Genomic DNA, 14,410 nt, shown 5'->3' on the forward strand with positions numbered 1-14,410 from the left:
CTGGGGCAGCGTCCCCCGAGAGGGACCCCAAAGCCCTGGTGTGCCCGAGGCTGGCGGGCAGGCGTGGGGCCAGAGCTTCCTTAAGAGGCGGCGGTGTGGGGTGATGAGCCGCTTCCAATTGCGAGGCAGGCAGCACATGACATAAGATGCTCCAGATCTGCCTCCTGGGCGCTAGTTTAAAAATAAAAGATATTACACGGCAGCGCTGGTCCGGAGCGGCTGCGGGAGAAGAGGCTGCACAAAGGCTATGCGTTGTAAGGCTGGACCCGGAGCCCTGTGATGGCAGGTTTGGGGGGGGGGGGGAGGGTCTGAGAGCCGAGTGGGAACGTTTGGGGCAAAGGGAGTGTAAAATGTAAATTGTTAGGCTCACGGTGCTCTTTCAAAGCTGTAATTGTCACCCTTGTTTTCAGATGTGGGAATGGATGTATCATCTACTGCTGATCAGGTTTTTCAAATGAACCGAGCGCGATGCGGAGTGTGCTGTGTCTGCTGTTAGAATTTCCCATATTTCATGCAAATACAGCAGTCTCGAGTCCTGCCTGCTTTGGGGTTGCCTTGGTCAGATAGCTACATCAATGGAAGCTGATTTTACCGTTTACCGTAGCGTTGGATTGTATTTTAATTTTTAAAACCTGTTTTTACAGGGACAATGCTGTGTGAGTCAGATGCACATATGGCACTTGCGGAACCAGTCCCCACGGCTTATTTTAATTCGGATCCTCAAGGGAACTGTGAGGTGTCACTGGATGATGTACTGCTCAACTCTTCAGCTAGGTTTGTCTGATTTAAGATTTTACTTTCTCTGTGGTGACCTGTATACATAGGATATAGTTTGTATTCTATCATGTTTACTTAGATTAATTAAGATTTTTTTGGAAGAAATTTCAAATATTTGTTACTACCAAAATCCAAAAGCTGAATCTACAATCTCACCCTCTCAAAAGAAGAGGAACAGAATTCAATTTGCTGTACATAGCTATCACACAGAGTATGGAGCTTGAAGTAGTGTGCATTTAATATAAACTTAAAGCCCAGGAATGATAGGATATTCAGCGTAGTGAGAAAGATGACCTCTTACAAAGGAGCTTTGTGTAACTGTATGTAATTGGGAGGGCACTGATCAAATACTTCGAATACCTAGCAAGTACTACATTGTTTGTGAAGTGTTGCTGTACTGTAAACAGAGACGTGCCTCTGTAGGGGATAGCTTGTGTGCAGTACCTATGCTGATTTTCATCAAACTCCTGTTAGTCTCTTTGTAAATCTGAGCAGCCTCTTATTAAAGAGCAGATTAGTATTTAAGGGTCTATATCTCACCACAGTGTAATGGGATATAGCTGACCAAAAACTCTTTACTTAAACTTTTTCAGGCTGCGTTTGAATTACATGTAGTAAGGGGGAGAAGAAGATGATTCACTGTAAGGGAAAAAGCTGGGGCTTTTTTGCTCATATTACTGAGTCATTTGCATGCTTTGATCATAAAAGCTGGTGGAGAAATAGTGCAGAACTATTGCAACTGAGGATTAATTAATTTGTGCTGAAAAATGCTCTCAATGAGGAGGAAACGGGCAGTAGGGAACATCTCATAATCCCTTTGGGGGAAATAAAGGAAAAAAAATTATTTACTTCCCTCTGGTTTCTGGCTTGCAGATTAGTTAGGAGAAGCAGTTCTGCTTTTGGACAGTACATGGGAGTAGCCATGTCAAATCTTCTCTGTGCCTTAAACCTTATCATATGCCTGAAGCAATAATAGTTGACTATCCCCTAGAAATTCAGAGAAAACAAAACAGAGGGAAGCGATTTACCCCCCTTACACTGAAATTCACACAGTGCCTTGTGCTGACTTGTCTTCTCTTTGGTCTGGTAGAAGGGGAAGAAAATGTGGGGCTCGGTGGGAACCCTGCCTGGATTAGGCTGAGGAGTTTGCATGGGACCAGAGGAGCTCCTGCCTACGTGCAGGTGTGGTCCGATTGTGACAGGCAGAGATGTCGGGTCTTCTTTTTGCCCCAGAGCTGCCCCTGCGGAGGGTTGGGGCTGTTGTGATGTCAGGAGCCTGCAGCCCTTCTAGAAGACCCGCGAATCGGTGCTGGAGAGAAACCTTGCACCAAACATTGCCATGGGGAAGAGTAAACACCTAGCACTGGCGTGAAGAAACAAACGCCTTCGTGATGGCCTGGAGCGAAGGGCCCTGGGAGGGCTGTTTGGCAAGGCAAGATGGAGATTTTGGTTCTCTGGAATATAATCTTTGGTCGACTAAAACTTGGACCTTAGTGCTACGCTGATGGTGCAAGCAGGGTATTGCCCAGGGGAGGGGAACAAGCGTCATCTGCCTGTAGGTTGGAGGGTGGGATGCCTTCTAGGGAGCAGAGCACAGGGACCCAAATACCAAATCTCACAGGGTCTGCCTTCCAACTCGTGGTCTGAAGTGGGACATGCGACTTGATTATTCCTTATCCTCATCACTTATGGCCGTGAGAAAGTCTGTCTTGGAAAGGGAGGGAGGAAGAACACTGTTCTACAACCATGGGCAGGTAGCATTTCACCAGATCTCGCAAGGTTGAACGTAAAAGGGGCAACTTTCAGCTGGCACCGCAGGACAAGTTCCTGGTGAGGAGCATGGCTGAAGTAGACGGGGGATATGCCTGTTTTCATTTCTTCACAAACATCTGGTGGGAGCCTGATGCACTAACTTTATTAGGAATACCTAAGAACAAGATTTCCTGTTGAATCAATTTCCTGCTTTTCAGCTGGCCTGGCCTTCTGCAGGAAATCTCTGTGGGTTTCCCCACAGGGTGACTAGCCAGGGGGATTGCTGTACTGCTTAGGAGGGAGGCTGCTAGGGCCTCCCCTTCGTTAGACTCGCATACTGCAGACAGGAGATAAGCACCAGATCCATGTACCCCTTCCTGCCCTCCTCCTCCTCACTGCTGTAGACTCTTTGTTGCAGGCACCTAGAGCAGACCTCTGGTATTAAATTATTGCTGTTTTCTGGATGACGTGTTTATGGATTCTTCTGCAGCTTATCTGAAGTGATAGCTACAATTAGGACAACATACATGTGTTTAAAAGCGGTGCAAGCAAAGCTTGCACACTGAGAGGGACGTGTTTCGTTGCCATAGCCATGCAGGCTAGTAAAATTAATAAAGTCACCTGCAGAACATCAGGAACCACTTTGACACCCAAGGACTAATATAATTGAGTGATGGAGCAAGCATGCCTAAGGCATTCTTCAGCCAGTGTGCTAAAGCCTATCCAGGGCTAATTGCTTTTGCCTTGCAGAACTGTTGAGGTCCACAGCATTGAGACAGTTGAAGATACTAAGACGGAGGGATGTCAGATAGACACACTTGGTTTCAAAGGTAAGCGGACAGAATTTTTAGTTACTGTGGTGTGCATAAAATTATTATTGAAATGAGAGAGAAATTTATCAAACCATAACAATGGAAGAAGAAACTCAAATTGCAGGATGGTCTGTCCAGAAGTCTCTTGAACTTTGACTTTAAAGCATGGATGTGCTTCAAGGAGTAAAATAGCTAGTGTCACTACCTAATGCTTATCTACCAGGTAATAATGTACTACTTCCAGTCCTCCTTAAAAAAAAAAACAAACCAAAAACACAGTGTATATGATTGTTGCAGGAAGCTGCCACCTTACCAGTACAAGAGCTTTAGGGCAGCAAAGCAGGTTAGAGGGGGGTGTAAATGTTTAACAAAATTTTGACAGTGCTTTAGAGGCTTCATCTGTTAGTCCTGGTCTAAAATACTGGGAGTCATATGGCAAACCTGCCAAGAATAAAAGGTCAAAAAAGGGGGGTGGGAGGGGGTATATTAGCATTTGCTTTCATATGTTTGATACTTGTATTTATATTTCTAAGCAAGCAATTTCTAAATATAAGATGCTGAATGCTTTTCTTTCAAACCAGCCTCTTCACCTCCTACCTCCAGTGTGTGGACAACACGACGAGATGGAGAGGTCAGACTGAGGATGGATGAACAGGGCATAGGCAGTGAGGCACCAAAGACCGTTCATGAGCTATTCCAGGAAGCCGCTCGTAAATATGGTGATTATTATGCCCTTGCTTCCAAAAAGGGTGGCCAGTGGATAAAACTAACATATAAGATGTACTATGATGAGTGCTGGAAAGCAGCAAAAAGCTTTCTGAAGGTAAGCTTTTGATGACTTCTGCTCCTCCTTCATGTTCAGTCAATTTAACTGCTGAAATGGCTGTGGTCAACTATATCTTAAACCTGCAGATTCTCTGAGTGAGTCTCAAAGTGACAGGGAAATACCTGAACATGCCATGAACAGCTTGGTAATTACCGCAGCGTTTTTGTTTGAATTTCTTGCAAGTTGCTTCCACATGCAACTAACAAAAAGTGCGTAAGGAAACATTTAAAGAGAGGTGTTTGAGGTATATGTCAAGCCTGGACAACGCTCCTCATGAGGCATGTAAATCTTAATCCTTCTAAGAAAAAACTTGAAGGGATGCTTATGAATCAGACTTAAATGTCCAAACTGGCTGAGCCTTTTGCCTGTACTGTTGGGAGTTAAGACACTCAGAGAGAGAAAGCAACATTACATGTACTTACTGTTATCATTATGAAGTCTTATTTCTTCAAGTTAAGGCCACTCTGTTTTTACTGCTATGGTGGGATCTTCCAGTCTATGTACTTCCACTCTGGGACAAAACCAGAGAATGGCTGAAGGAGATTTAAAGACTGGGACTTCAACAGCTGGAATTCCATAGCAAAGTGCCTCTGACTGTCGTTGGAGCTTGTTGCTCTTGTCATTATTGATATCTGACATATCTAACCTGTACTAAATGACTAAATGTCTCAGTAGGTGGGGTCTAACGTAACCTCTTACCTTCTCATTCCCAGCCCAAAGGGAACTGATAACTACCTGGATTGCAGTTTTATAATACCGTTAGCATCAGTGAGCTAGTCATACTGAGTGCAGACCTAAGCAAATCCTTTTTTTCCTGCCTACTGATAAAGTGGGACAGTGTCTGATGTGAAACTTAACTGTTCCATATTAGATCTTGGGAAGTTTTTCAATGTGAATTACTGTATATAATAGCATGAACTTCTCCCTTGACGCTGTGCTCGCAGCAGAGATCTGTAAATTAACTCTAAGCATTCTTCAAAGGAAAAACAAGATTGCTGTAATCTCATCTCTTGTTTACAGCTGGGACTAGAGCGTTTCCATGGAGTGTGCATCTTGGGATTTAATTCTGCGGAGTGGTTTATTGCTGACATTGGAACTATCCTTGCAGGGTAAGAATGAGTGTTGTCTCTTGACATGCATTTTGCTTTAACATTCAGATAGTAATCTCAGTATTCATGTGAGAAGCAGTTTTTGATTAAAAAAACCAACAAAACAAACCACAAAAAACCAGAACAAAACCAACTGCTTATATTGGAATTTAATGAAGATAGCTAGAACCTAAACTCTCTCTTTACTTCATTATGAATTAATGAGACAAAAATTAAATTTTTTTTTTTAGCCAGGTGCTTCTCTCAAAATAAGATGAACAGTAGGTTAATCCAAGAGCATGCTTACTTACACTGTGATTAAAAATATGATGGGAAATGCCAGAGAATCACAGCACTGGATTTTGATAGCCTTCTTCCACCTGAGACATTTTGGTCCCTTACACCATTCTGACATTTCCCATGCCCCAGAACAGAGCCTTTGCTCTTGGAATTAAGCCCTCCACTTTTTGCTGTTGTTTTATGGGATATTCTTTGTAAAGTTTTTCCTCTGTTAAAGTTTGAAATGGTCTGAATTTTGCCAGCAATTCTGCTTATCCTCTAATTCTGTGTTTTGCTTTTCTGGTTTTTTTTTTTCTGTTCTTTTGTAGTGGATTTGCTGTTGGTATCTACACTACAAACTCTCCCGAGGCCTGTCGTTATGTAGCAGAGAACTGTAGTGCTAACGTTCTGGTTGTGGAAAATCATAAACAGCTGCAGAAAATCTTAGAAGTAAATACACTTTTTAAATGGCTGGAGGCTACAGCATCCTATTGACAGATGTGGGAGGGTAATACCTGAGGGAAATGCTCAGATCTGAAAGCAGAGGTGAACTGATTGAGCCTACTTGGTGAGCCTACTTGGTGAGCTCCCTGATCAAGCCAGATGAGTAGTCACTAGTGCTAAACCTCACGAGAGGTTAAATGGTGGTTCCACAGCTTAGCAAAGCCTTGAGCTTAAAATACAAGAAGCCAAACCAAACAATTGAGCATCCCCTAGGTTGTCTGGCAACATCCCAGTCCAAATGATTACTGTCTCTAATGAGGCTTCCCCGTTCTCTTTCAATAACACAGATGAGATTCTCTTAGCTTTACTTAAAATGGCAAGTAGCAGTAGCACGTTAAGTGGTGGGTTACTTAGGCTTAAAAGGGAGAAGCAGGATTTGCTCTTTCTCACGAATCTCCCTTCTTAACACAGATTCAGCATAAACTACCTCATCTGAAAGCTATTATCCAGTATGGGGAAGAGCTAAAAGAGAAGAGACCAAATCTGTACTCTGTAAGTACTGGGCATCTTAATGGCTTGTAAATACTGGCTGTGTTTAGCTGATGGCTTGCAAGCAACCATCACCTTCCACGGGACTGTCATCATGTGAGTTTGTGTTGGTTTTAGTGAGGGATTGCTTGCCTCGCTGAAGCAGTAAATGTCTACTGTTGTTCAAACCTTGATAATCCATGGTGTAAGGGGGGGTGTTAGCGTACTGACCTCTGCAAGGCAGCCTCGGGTCCACAGTTACTCCAGCTCGGCACTCCCAGTGAATACCAGGTTTGCTACAGAGCTAGTAAGCTTCCTCAGGGTGGATCTGTCTCCTTTTCTGCTTCTTGCCATGCCTCTTGTGGCAGCCAGAAAACATTGTGGTGCTGACAGTGCATATTTACAGCCTCTTCCAGATTCTGCCAGAGGTTTGGACGTAGGAAACAGTTTCCTTCTCTTCATGTGTAGCAAAGAGTTTAATTTCGCATGTGAATGATAGCTTACAAAGTGATTGAGCTCTTCTCTTCTGTATACAGTGGAGTGAGTTCATGGACCTTGGCAAAGATGTTCCAGATACTCAGCTCCATGAAATCATTGAGTCGCAGAAGCCTAACCAGTGCTGTACACTAATATATACCTCGGGGACAACTGGACAGCCAAAGGGAGTAATGCTCAGTCATGACAACGTAAGTATCTTTTTATATAGCTGCCCGTTCCAAGAACTGTGACCTTAGGTGGGTGCTGAGGGAGGGTGGAGATCAGCTGCAGAACATGCCTGATGGTGAGATCGCCGGGAGTTGTAGACTTGCTTTGTGAGCTGCGCGTTCTGTGTTGTGCCTGCTCGGAAGAGCTGTCACTTCATACTGATGTGGGTTCTTGTTACAGTTGACGTGGACGGCATTGGCGGCGGGGCGTTTCATGATGCTGACAGATGCTAAAGAAAAGCAGGAACTGGTGGTCAGCTATCTGCCCCTCAGTCACATCGCTGCACAGATGTCAGATATTTGGTTGGCAATGACATTCGGTGTGCAAGTTTTCTTTGCTCAACCAGATGCATTAAAGGTAAAAACATAAGCTAATAAAAACCCTGCGCTCATCTACCTGCTTGTAGCTGGGGTGTGTGCTTTAAAACAAACATGGCTGACTTATCTCGGGATTCTGAAAGCTGTGCTAACTGGGTTTATTTGCATAGTGACCAACTGCTCCTCTTTAAGGGTCTGTTGGTTTGACGAGTATAGCCACTCTGACCTTTGCCTTTGACTCTGTATTGCAAGCTAGGATAAGCTGACCAAGCACTTCACAACTAGGAGCTCCTGGGTGTCTCACCTGACACCAGTTCTCCTCCCCAACAGCTTGGTTGAGCAACAGCTTTGTATTTGCTCTGTCCACATTGCAAAATGCCACCACCATTAAACCTGTGTCCTGAGAAGAGAACGATTCTTCTCTCGGCACTGTGTCAGCGTTGGCACTGAACGCATCGACCCTCGCTGCCTTCTCAAAACCACTGTGGCATTGAATGCTCCCGAGTTCCTTCCTCTTGCGGAGGAGCACGGCACAAAGGGAGCTGGTATTGGCCAGCGCTGCTTTGTTTGCACTCAACAACAGTGGCGGCACTGCAGCTGAAAATGAGCAATTCCTCAAAATTGATGGCCGAGTCCTAGGCCTCGGCTAGTGACCAGTGCTGCCCTGAAGTCTATAGTGAAGCACTTTTGAAAGCTGTATTAAATTCTGCTTCGCTCAGGGCACCTTGGTGGACACCCTGCGGGAAGTGAGGCCAACTGCTTTTTTGGGAGTTCCTCGTGTCTGGGAAAAAGTGGAAGAAAAAATGAAAGCCATAGGCGCAAAATCGTCAGCGCTCAGAAGAAAAGTGGCATCGTGGGCCAAGGGAGTCGGGTTGCAGACAAACCTGAAGCGGATGAATGGGTAATTATGTCCTACACTTAAGGGATGTTACAAATATTAGGAGAACTTTACTATCAGATCAGGAATTATATCCCATCTAACGGGCCAGGCTTATGGACAGTAAAAACCAAATGTAGCACTTGGACCAGAGGGTGAGCAGCAAGGGCTGGAGGGGGAAATAATTAATTTTTTTACTGAATAAACTAAAATAGGATGACGATGAAAGGAAGAAGGGGGAGAAGTTCTACTTGGTGATTGAGATCTTGTAACCATGTTTCTCCTACAGGTATTCTGAAGTCCCGGTGAACTTCCGCTTAGCCAGGCACTTGGTGTACAAGAAAGTGCGAAAGGCCGTTGGGCTGGACCGGTGCACAAGGTGCTACACGGGGGCTGCTCCCATTACCAGAGAGACACTGGAATTCTTTTTAAGTCTGAACATTCCTGTGTTTGAGCTGTATGGCATGAGCGAGAGCTCTGGGCCTCACACAGTCTCTCTACCTCACGCCTTCAAGCTTACCAGGTAAACAGCTTTCTGTGGGTAGAGCACTGCTGCCTGGGAGGAAGAGTTGCTTTAAGGTTTCTCTTGCATCTGGCATGGCCGTCTTGCCTGATGCAGCTCATCCCCAGAGTTTTGCTGCCGGTAAAAAGTCGCTAGGGAGCCAGTTCCTTTGGTCACATCTTGCAGATGAAGAGATCTGCCAAGGGCAACAGCTGTGTTTTTTAAATTTAACTTGGCCTGGATTCTCCAGGAACTGAGGAGGAAGCAAAGGATTCATGGGAAGAAGGAAGAATTAGTAACTCTAGCCTACAGTTCAGTTTACCGTCAAATTAATAAATGCAGTAAGACTCTGCTGTTGCTTTGAATGGCTTGTTCAGTCCCTGTGGGTTCAGTCTGCAGAGTAAATGCCACCATCGGTGAACGCTTGCTGCCAAGGACATAAATCTTCTAATTCAAAGCTCAGGTGTTTGAGAACAATGGGTGGAAAACACCAGGTGTGTGAGCACTGATCTCTCTGCAATAACAACTTTTTCTGTAGTTCCCCTTACATAAGCAGATGCCTTTTAAGTTTATAAGTTCCTTGCTGAAGCAGTTGTAATAAAAAGCTGCCTGGCTTTGTTCAAACACTTTAGCTTGGGAGGGTACTGCTATAATCTCACTCTGCTGCTCAGCTATTGAATTAAAAAACAAACAAAAAAAAAAGCCATGGGTTTTGCGTTTGTGTTCTCTTTAAGCTGTGGAAAGGAGATCACAGGCTGCCGGACACTGATTCATAAGCCAGATGGAGATGGCAACGGGGAGATCTGCTTCTCGGGAAGGCACATCTTCATGGGCTATTTGAACATGGAAGAAAAAACCAAAGAGGCAATTGATGAAGATGGCTGGCTGCATTCGGGTGACCTTGGCAAGCATGATAAAGATGGATTCCTCTACATCACTGGCAGAATTAAAGGTAACGCATCCCCTGACTTCTTTGTCGTGAGGTTGCGCAGTACTATGATACGATGCGTTCAGACCCTGCTAGCTGTGTGGTTGTGGCTTCCACAGAAGAATATTTAAATACTTCTCCTTCTGAAGTTTTCAAGATGAACCTGGCTGCAGCGTGTCCTGCCACTGAGCACGTGCCATGGTGTGCGATGGGAGGGGAGGGATGGCCTCTGAAACCACCGTGTGTTTGTGGAGTAAGGAAGAAATCCTCTGATTTCAGAAGCGGTAGTTAATGCTTTGTTGGCTTGTTTTGTGGTGCTGAACCTGTCCAGGTCCAGCTGTGTGTACTGCCAGCTCCCTCCAGTTTCAGCTAGCTTTGCTAGTTAATCCCAAAGAGAAAAGAACAGCTTAACGCAGTTGTGAAAACGGCTCACAGCAACGCAGTTCTTGGGACACCACTTTGACCAACCCCAAACAAATCCAATTTCATGCAAGACTTCAATCATCAAAAAGAGATAAATGGTTACGCAGAGGAGCTGCTTTAAGAAATCTATAAAAGACAGCCAAGAAAGGCAGGCTCTCCTCTGCTCTGCATCACACTGCGTAACTTCTCTGCTTTGCCTCAGCAAATTTTTTTACTTCAGTTTCTGAACAACTTGGGTACCAACTGACATGCCTTAGAGCCTAAGGTGACTGTGGCAGGGTGCTGAGGTGCTTGTACGCCACACCCCGTGTTCCCAAACTGCAAACACCTCCAGAGCGTTAAAGCAGCTTTTGCAATGCTGTTTGCGCGCACACCTCAGTCTCATCTCTCCTGGCCTGACCGGAGGAGTCCTTCTGGTTTGCTGCCTTCTCTGGATGTTGGGACACAGACTCACTGTTTGATCTGGTAGACACAAAGGAGCTATAAAGTTATTTCAGATTGTGAAGGAAGGGGGAAAAGCTCTAAGCATTAATCAAGGTTTGACTGTTTTCCAGAGCTCATCATCACTGCAGGAGGTGAGAACATTCCTCCCGTTCCAATCGAGGATGCTGTAAAAAATGCTGTTCCCATCATCAGCAACGCAATGTTGGTTGGAGACAAAGCAAAATTCCTTGCTATGCTTCTAACGCTAAAGGTAATGGAAAAAGAGGATGGGAATCCACCTCTGTTGCTGAATGCATTTGGTTCTAGTGAGGAAGATAATTGTTACACATTTTTACATTGTCTTGTAGAGACAGGAGGCATCGTGGAGTATGACTTGTAGCTGAGTTGCAAACAGCAGTTGTAACTGTACAGAACAATGAGCATCGCCACTTGATCAGACGATCAGGTTCCGTTGTTCAGGGCAGCTGTTTCTCTCTGTACCACATAGGACAGAAAGAAACAGGAGTAAAAGACCTAAAAGTGAGATTGAAAAAAGAAACCTTTCTGCTTTTCTTACCCATTTTTAGTATCTCCCAGAGCAGTCTGGACAGTAACGAGCTGTCAGTGATCTCTTTTTAAGACTCCACAGTGTGGAGTTTTCTTTTTAAGACTCTTTAAACTCCACAGTGACACATCTGTGATGGCCTGCACTGACTTCTGGTTAGAGACCTCGCAGGCCGGTGGTTTTTCAGGACAGTGGTAATCGCTCGTTAGCGAGACTGACTGCTGACCTCCTCGCCCTTGTGCAAGACGCCGAGCCAGGCCCTGGAGGTGGTGGTGCTGCGCTTGTCTGAGTCGGGTGCCGCATGTGTTGGCTTCCAACAGACTGTTATGCTGCTGTGGGATGTAGGGAAGTAAACCGTGGCCCAGAAAAAGGGTCCAGGAAAAAAAAAAAGAGATCAACTTGGGATAGCACAGGAGGAATTTGGGAGATGAGCTCTGTACCCAGTTTGCTCCTTGGCATTGACACGGCTGTTGAGTGTGCAGAGCTCTGAAGGAGTTTCATCCGCATTTTGCCTCAACGAGTTTTCATTTGAAGCGGTGGTTTGCAGCAAGCATATGAAAATGGCAGTGGCTGATCAATTGGACAATTGGCCCTGGGGCGGGGAAGGAGATAGGGCGGCTTCCCGGGGCTGTAAGGCTCTGTGGTACGCAGGGAATCAAGTGTTCAGGAATATAAAGTTACCTCTTCTGACTTGTCTTGCAGTGCAATGTAGATGTAGAAACTGGCGAGCCAGGAGATGATCTCACTCCAGAAGCTATAGAATACTGTCAGAAACTGGGCAGCAAGGCTACAAAAGTCTCCGAAATCATCAGCAGCAAAGACAAGGCTGTCTACGCGGCTATCCAGAAGGGAATTTCGGCCGTCAACGAGGGAGCTGTCTCAAATGCCCAGAAGGTCCAGAAGTGGGTCCTTCTGGAGAAGGACTTCTCTCTCTTTGGTGGAGAGCTTGGTGAGTGGTGGGTGGGACATTTGGGGTTACCCCGTCACCCCTCCCTTGGCTGTTGAACAGACAACGCAGCCAGGACCCCCGATACACAGAGCTACCCCTGGCCCTTCCTTGCTGTGGCTTTTCCGTGTCAGAGTTTTGGGGAGAGTGGGATGAATTCCCACTTCTGCCTGGCAGAGCTGAGCTGAGCAGTGCTTGCCCTTGGTTCTGCGTTGGCTGTTGCAGGATGGTTGCCCTGTTTCTGTTCACGGGGAAAGAAGGGGAGATTTTATTAATTGCAAAGAGAAATTTAGAAGTCTACGTCTGTTCATACGTTCTCAATCTTCATTCAGGCTTGCTTCACTCTCATACTGGTTTGTGTCTCAAAATGGTACCGTCACCAGTAAAACCTTGTGCCCTATTTTTTCCACAGGCCCAACAATGAAGCTGAAGAGATTGGTGGTGGCACAGAAGTACAAAGACCAAATTGCTCAGTTTTACGCGGATGCGGATACACCGACCACAACAGAGAACGCTCTTCGGCAGTAGCGCGGCGGCTTTGTGCCGTGGACTGAAGCAAGGCTGGAGGCCGATTCCCCTGCTGTCGGCCTGGGCTCCCCGGGTTCTGCTGAAATAAATGAGGCTCGGTCATCACGCAGCCCTTCTGAATCGCTTAACTGTCTGGTGTTTGGCCCTCGTGCTGCAGTGTGGTGAGCGTGGTTGTGCCCAGTGTTTCCCTGTGTCTGTGTTCTGAGATATTCCTGAATGTCTCTGCTTCGTATTTTTTGTCTTTCCATTTTTATAAGGGCTATACAATGTTTACCTTAAATCCATATTACATCTTATGTTTTAACCAAAGTTTTCTTTTCCTGAGCTGAATGTAAAACAATCAGGAACTGCACTTTTCCTGCTGAGGGAGAAGGGCAGATTTCTTTTTATAGCAGTTCACTTCACTCCCCCGATGCACGTTTAACTGCATGCTGATGACATCTGAATTATTTTAAATCTCTTTCTTTACCCACAAACTGTCTTCTGTCAAAGATGACGAACACTGTGTGACTGCACACGCAGGCTCAGGATGTGGAACCTCGCATTTACTCCGTTTGTCTGTGCAATATTTTGAGTCTGGTTTATCTTTTTGAGTTATAATGAAGCCATAAATTGTATTGTTAAAATAGGATACCTGGCCTGCGTTCCGGGAAGTGCTTTATGCAAAGGGACTATTTATAAGGCTGCGTACAACTGTGTGTGAAATCCGTCTTACAATCATAGAAATGCCATCTAGAGTGTCCCGAAACAGGTGGAACTCCCGAGCGGTGGGGTTGGCTGAGGCTTTGTACCTGCACTGGTAGAGAGGAGCCCAGTTGCTCAGAGGCTGCTTCTTTTGAAGGTCTGTGATCAACCATTCTGGTAACTGTAAAGGCCCTTTACATTGAATTTGTAGGATGCATGGGAGAGCCTTCTCTAGCGCTGTGGGAAAGCACCCGTTACCAGTAGCTCTTGAAGGTTTCTTCTCAATGGTTCTGCAAGGCTTATTCCAGCCTGCCCAATGCCTGGAGGGACCGTTCAGCTCAACAGCAAATGAAGGATTGCTTGTAAAATGGCTTATTTCAAACTTAGAAATTATTACCTGCATACAAGTGGAAGAGCCCTACTCTGGGTGCTGGGTCATGTTTCCCATGGCCAAAGGAGGAGCAGGAGGTGCTGTCGGGTGCTGGAGGGGAAGCATCCTGCAGGGGAGAGGCATCTATGCTATGAAATAACACAGGCTGCAGGGCACGCAGCTCTCTACCTCCAGCACTACTCGGTATGGAAGCCTCGCTGTGGTGAGCCTTAACAGTGCCTGGAACTGAGCACCTGGTGGGTTTTAAACCAAAAACTTTGTATCTGACCTGGGCTCAGTGGAATTCCACTTGCAGATCCGCCTGCTGCACCTGTGGGGAAGGGTGGGCAACGCACTGTTGTAACTGCTGCTGCTTTCGTGCAAACATGTATGAATTTGAAATGTCTTCAGCGTTCAGAGGAATGCCTAATAAATAAACTCTGCAGTTTGTGTCTCTTAAAGCTTCAGTAATTTCTACAAAATAACAGTTGACCCGGTGTTGAGGTCTGGGTCCAGGGTGACAGGGTGGGGAGCAGCACCTGCCTTATCAGAGGGAGAGCTGCAGCCAGAGCGGGCTCCCTGATCACCACCAAGGTTGAGGCCGCTCCCCTCAGCAGCAGAGGGAGGAGACCCATG

At 45.8% G+C, this 14,410-nt stretch overlaps 1 protein-coding gene across 1 annotated transcript; it reads left to right on the forward strand.

The window, feature by feature from the left end:
- Nucleotides 1-247: 247 nt before the first annotated feature.
- On the forward strand, nt 248-14,235 carry ACSBG2 (acyl-CoA synthetase bubblegum family member 2). Its single transcript, XM_050910476.1, has 15 exons — nt 248-263; nt 630-774; nt 3,280-3,359; nt 3,923-4,164; nt 5,188-5,276; nt 5,864-5,984; nt 6,450-6,530; nt 7,043-7,192; nt 7,392-7,568; nt 8,248-8,429; nt 8,695-8,928; nt 9,642-9,859; nt 10,813-10,952; nt 11,949-12,195; nt 12,605-14,235. The coding sequence occupies exons 1-15, from the start codon at nt 248-250 to the stop codon at nt 12,718-12,720; spliced, it is 2,238 nt and encodes a 745-aa protein (XP_050766433.1). The 3' UTR covers nt 12,721-14,235.
- Nucleotides 14,236-14,410: the final 175 nt, after the last annotated feature.

The sequence above is a fragment of the Gymnogyps californianus genome, chromosome 24, assembly GCF_018139145.2.
Source record: "Gymnogyps californianus isolate 813 chromosome 24, ASM1813914v2, whole genome shotgun sequence".
In the NCBI taxonomy this organism is placed as follows: domain Eukaryota; kingdom Metazoa; phylum Chordata; class Aves; order Accipitriformes; family Cathartidae; genus Gymnogyps; species Gymnogyps californianus.

What these genes read in the sequence shown, in the direction of transcription:
- ACSBG2 (XM_050910476.1), top strand. An exon ending in AGCTGCAGAAAATCTTAGAA is followed by an intron (nt 5,985 to 6,449) that starts GTAAATACACTT and finishes TTCTTAACACAG; the next exon opens with ATTCAGCATAAACTACCTCA. An exon ending in CATCACTGGCAGAATTAAAG is followed by an intron (nt 9,860 to 10,812) that starts GTAACGCATCCC and finishes ACTGTTTTCCAG; the next exon opens with AGCTCATCATCACTGCAGGA.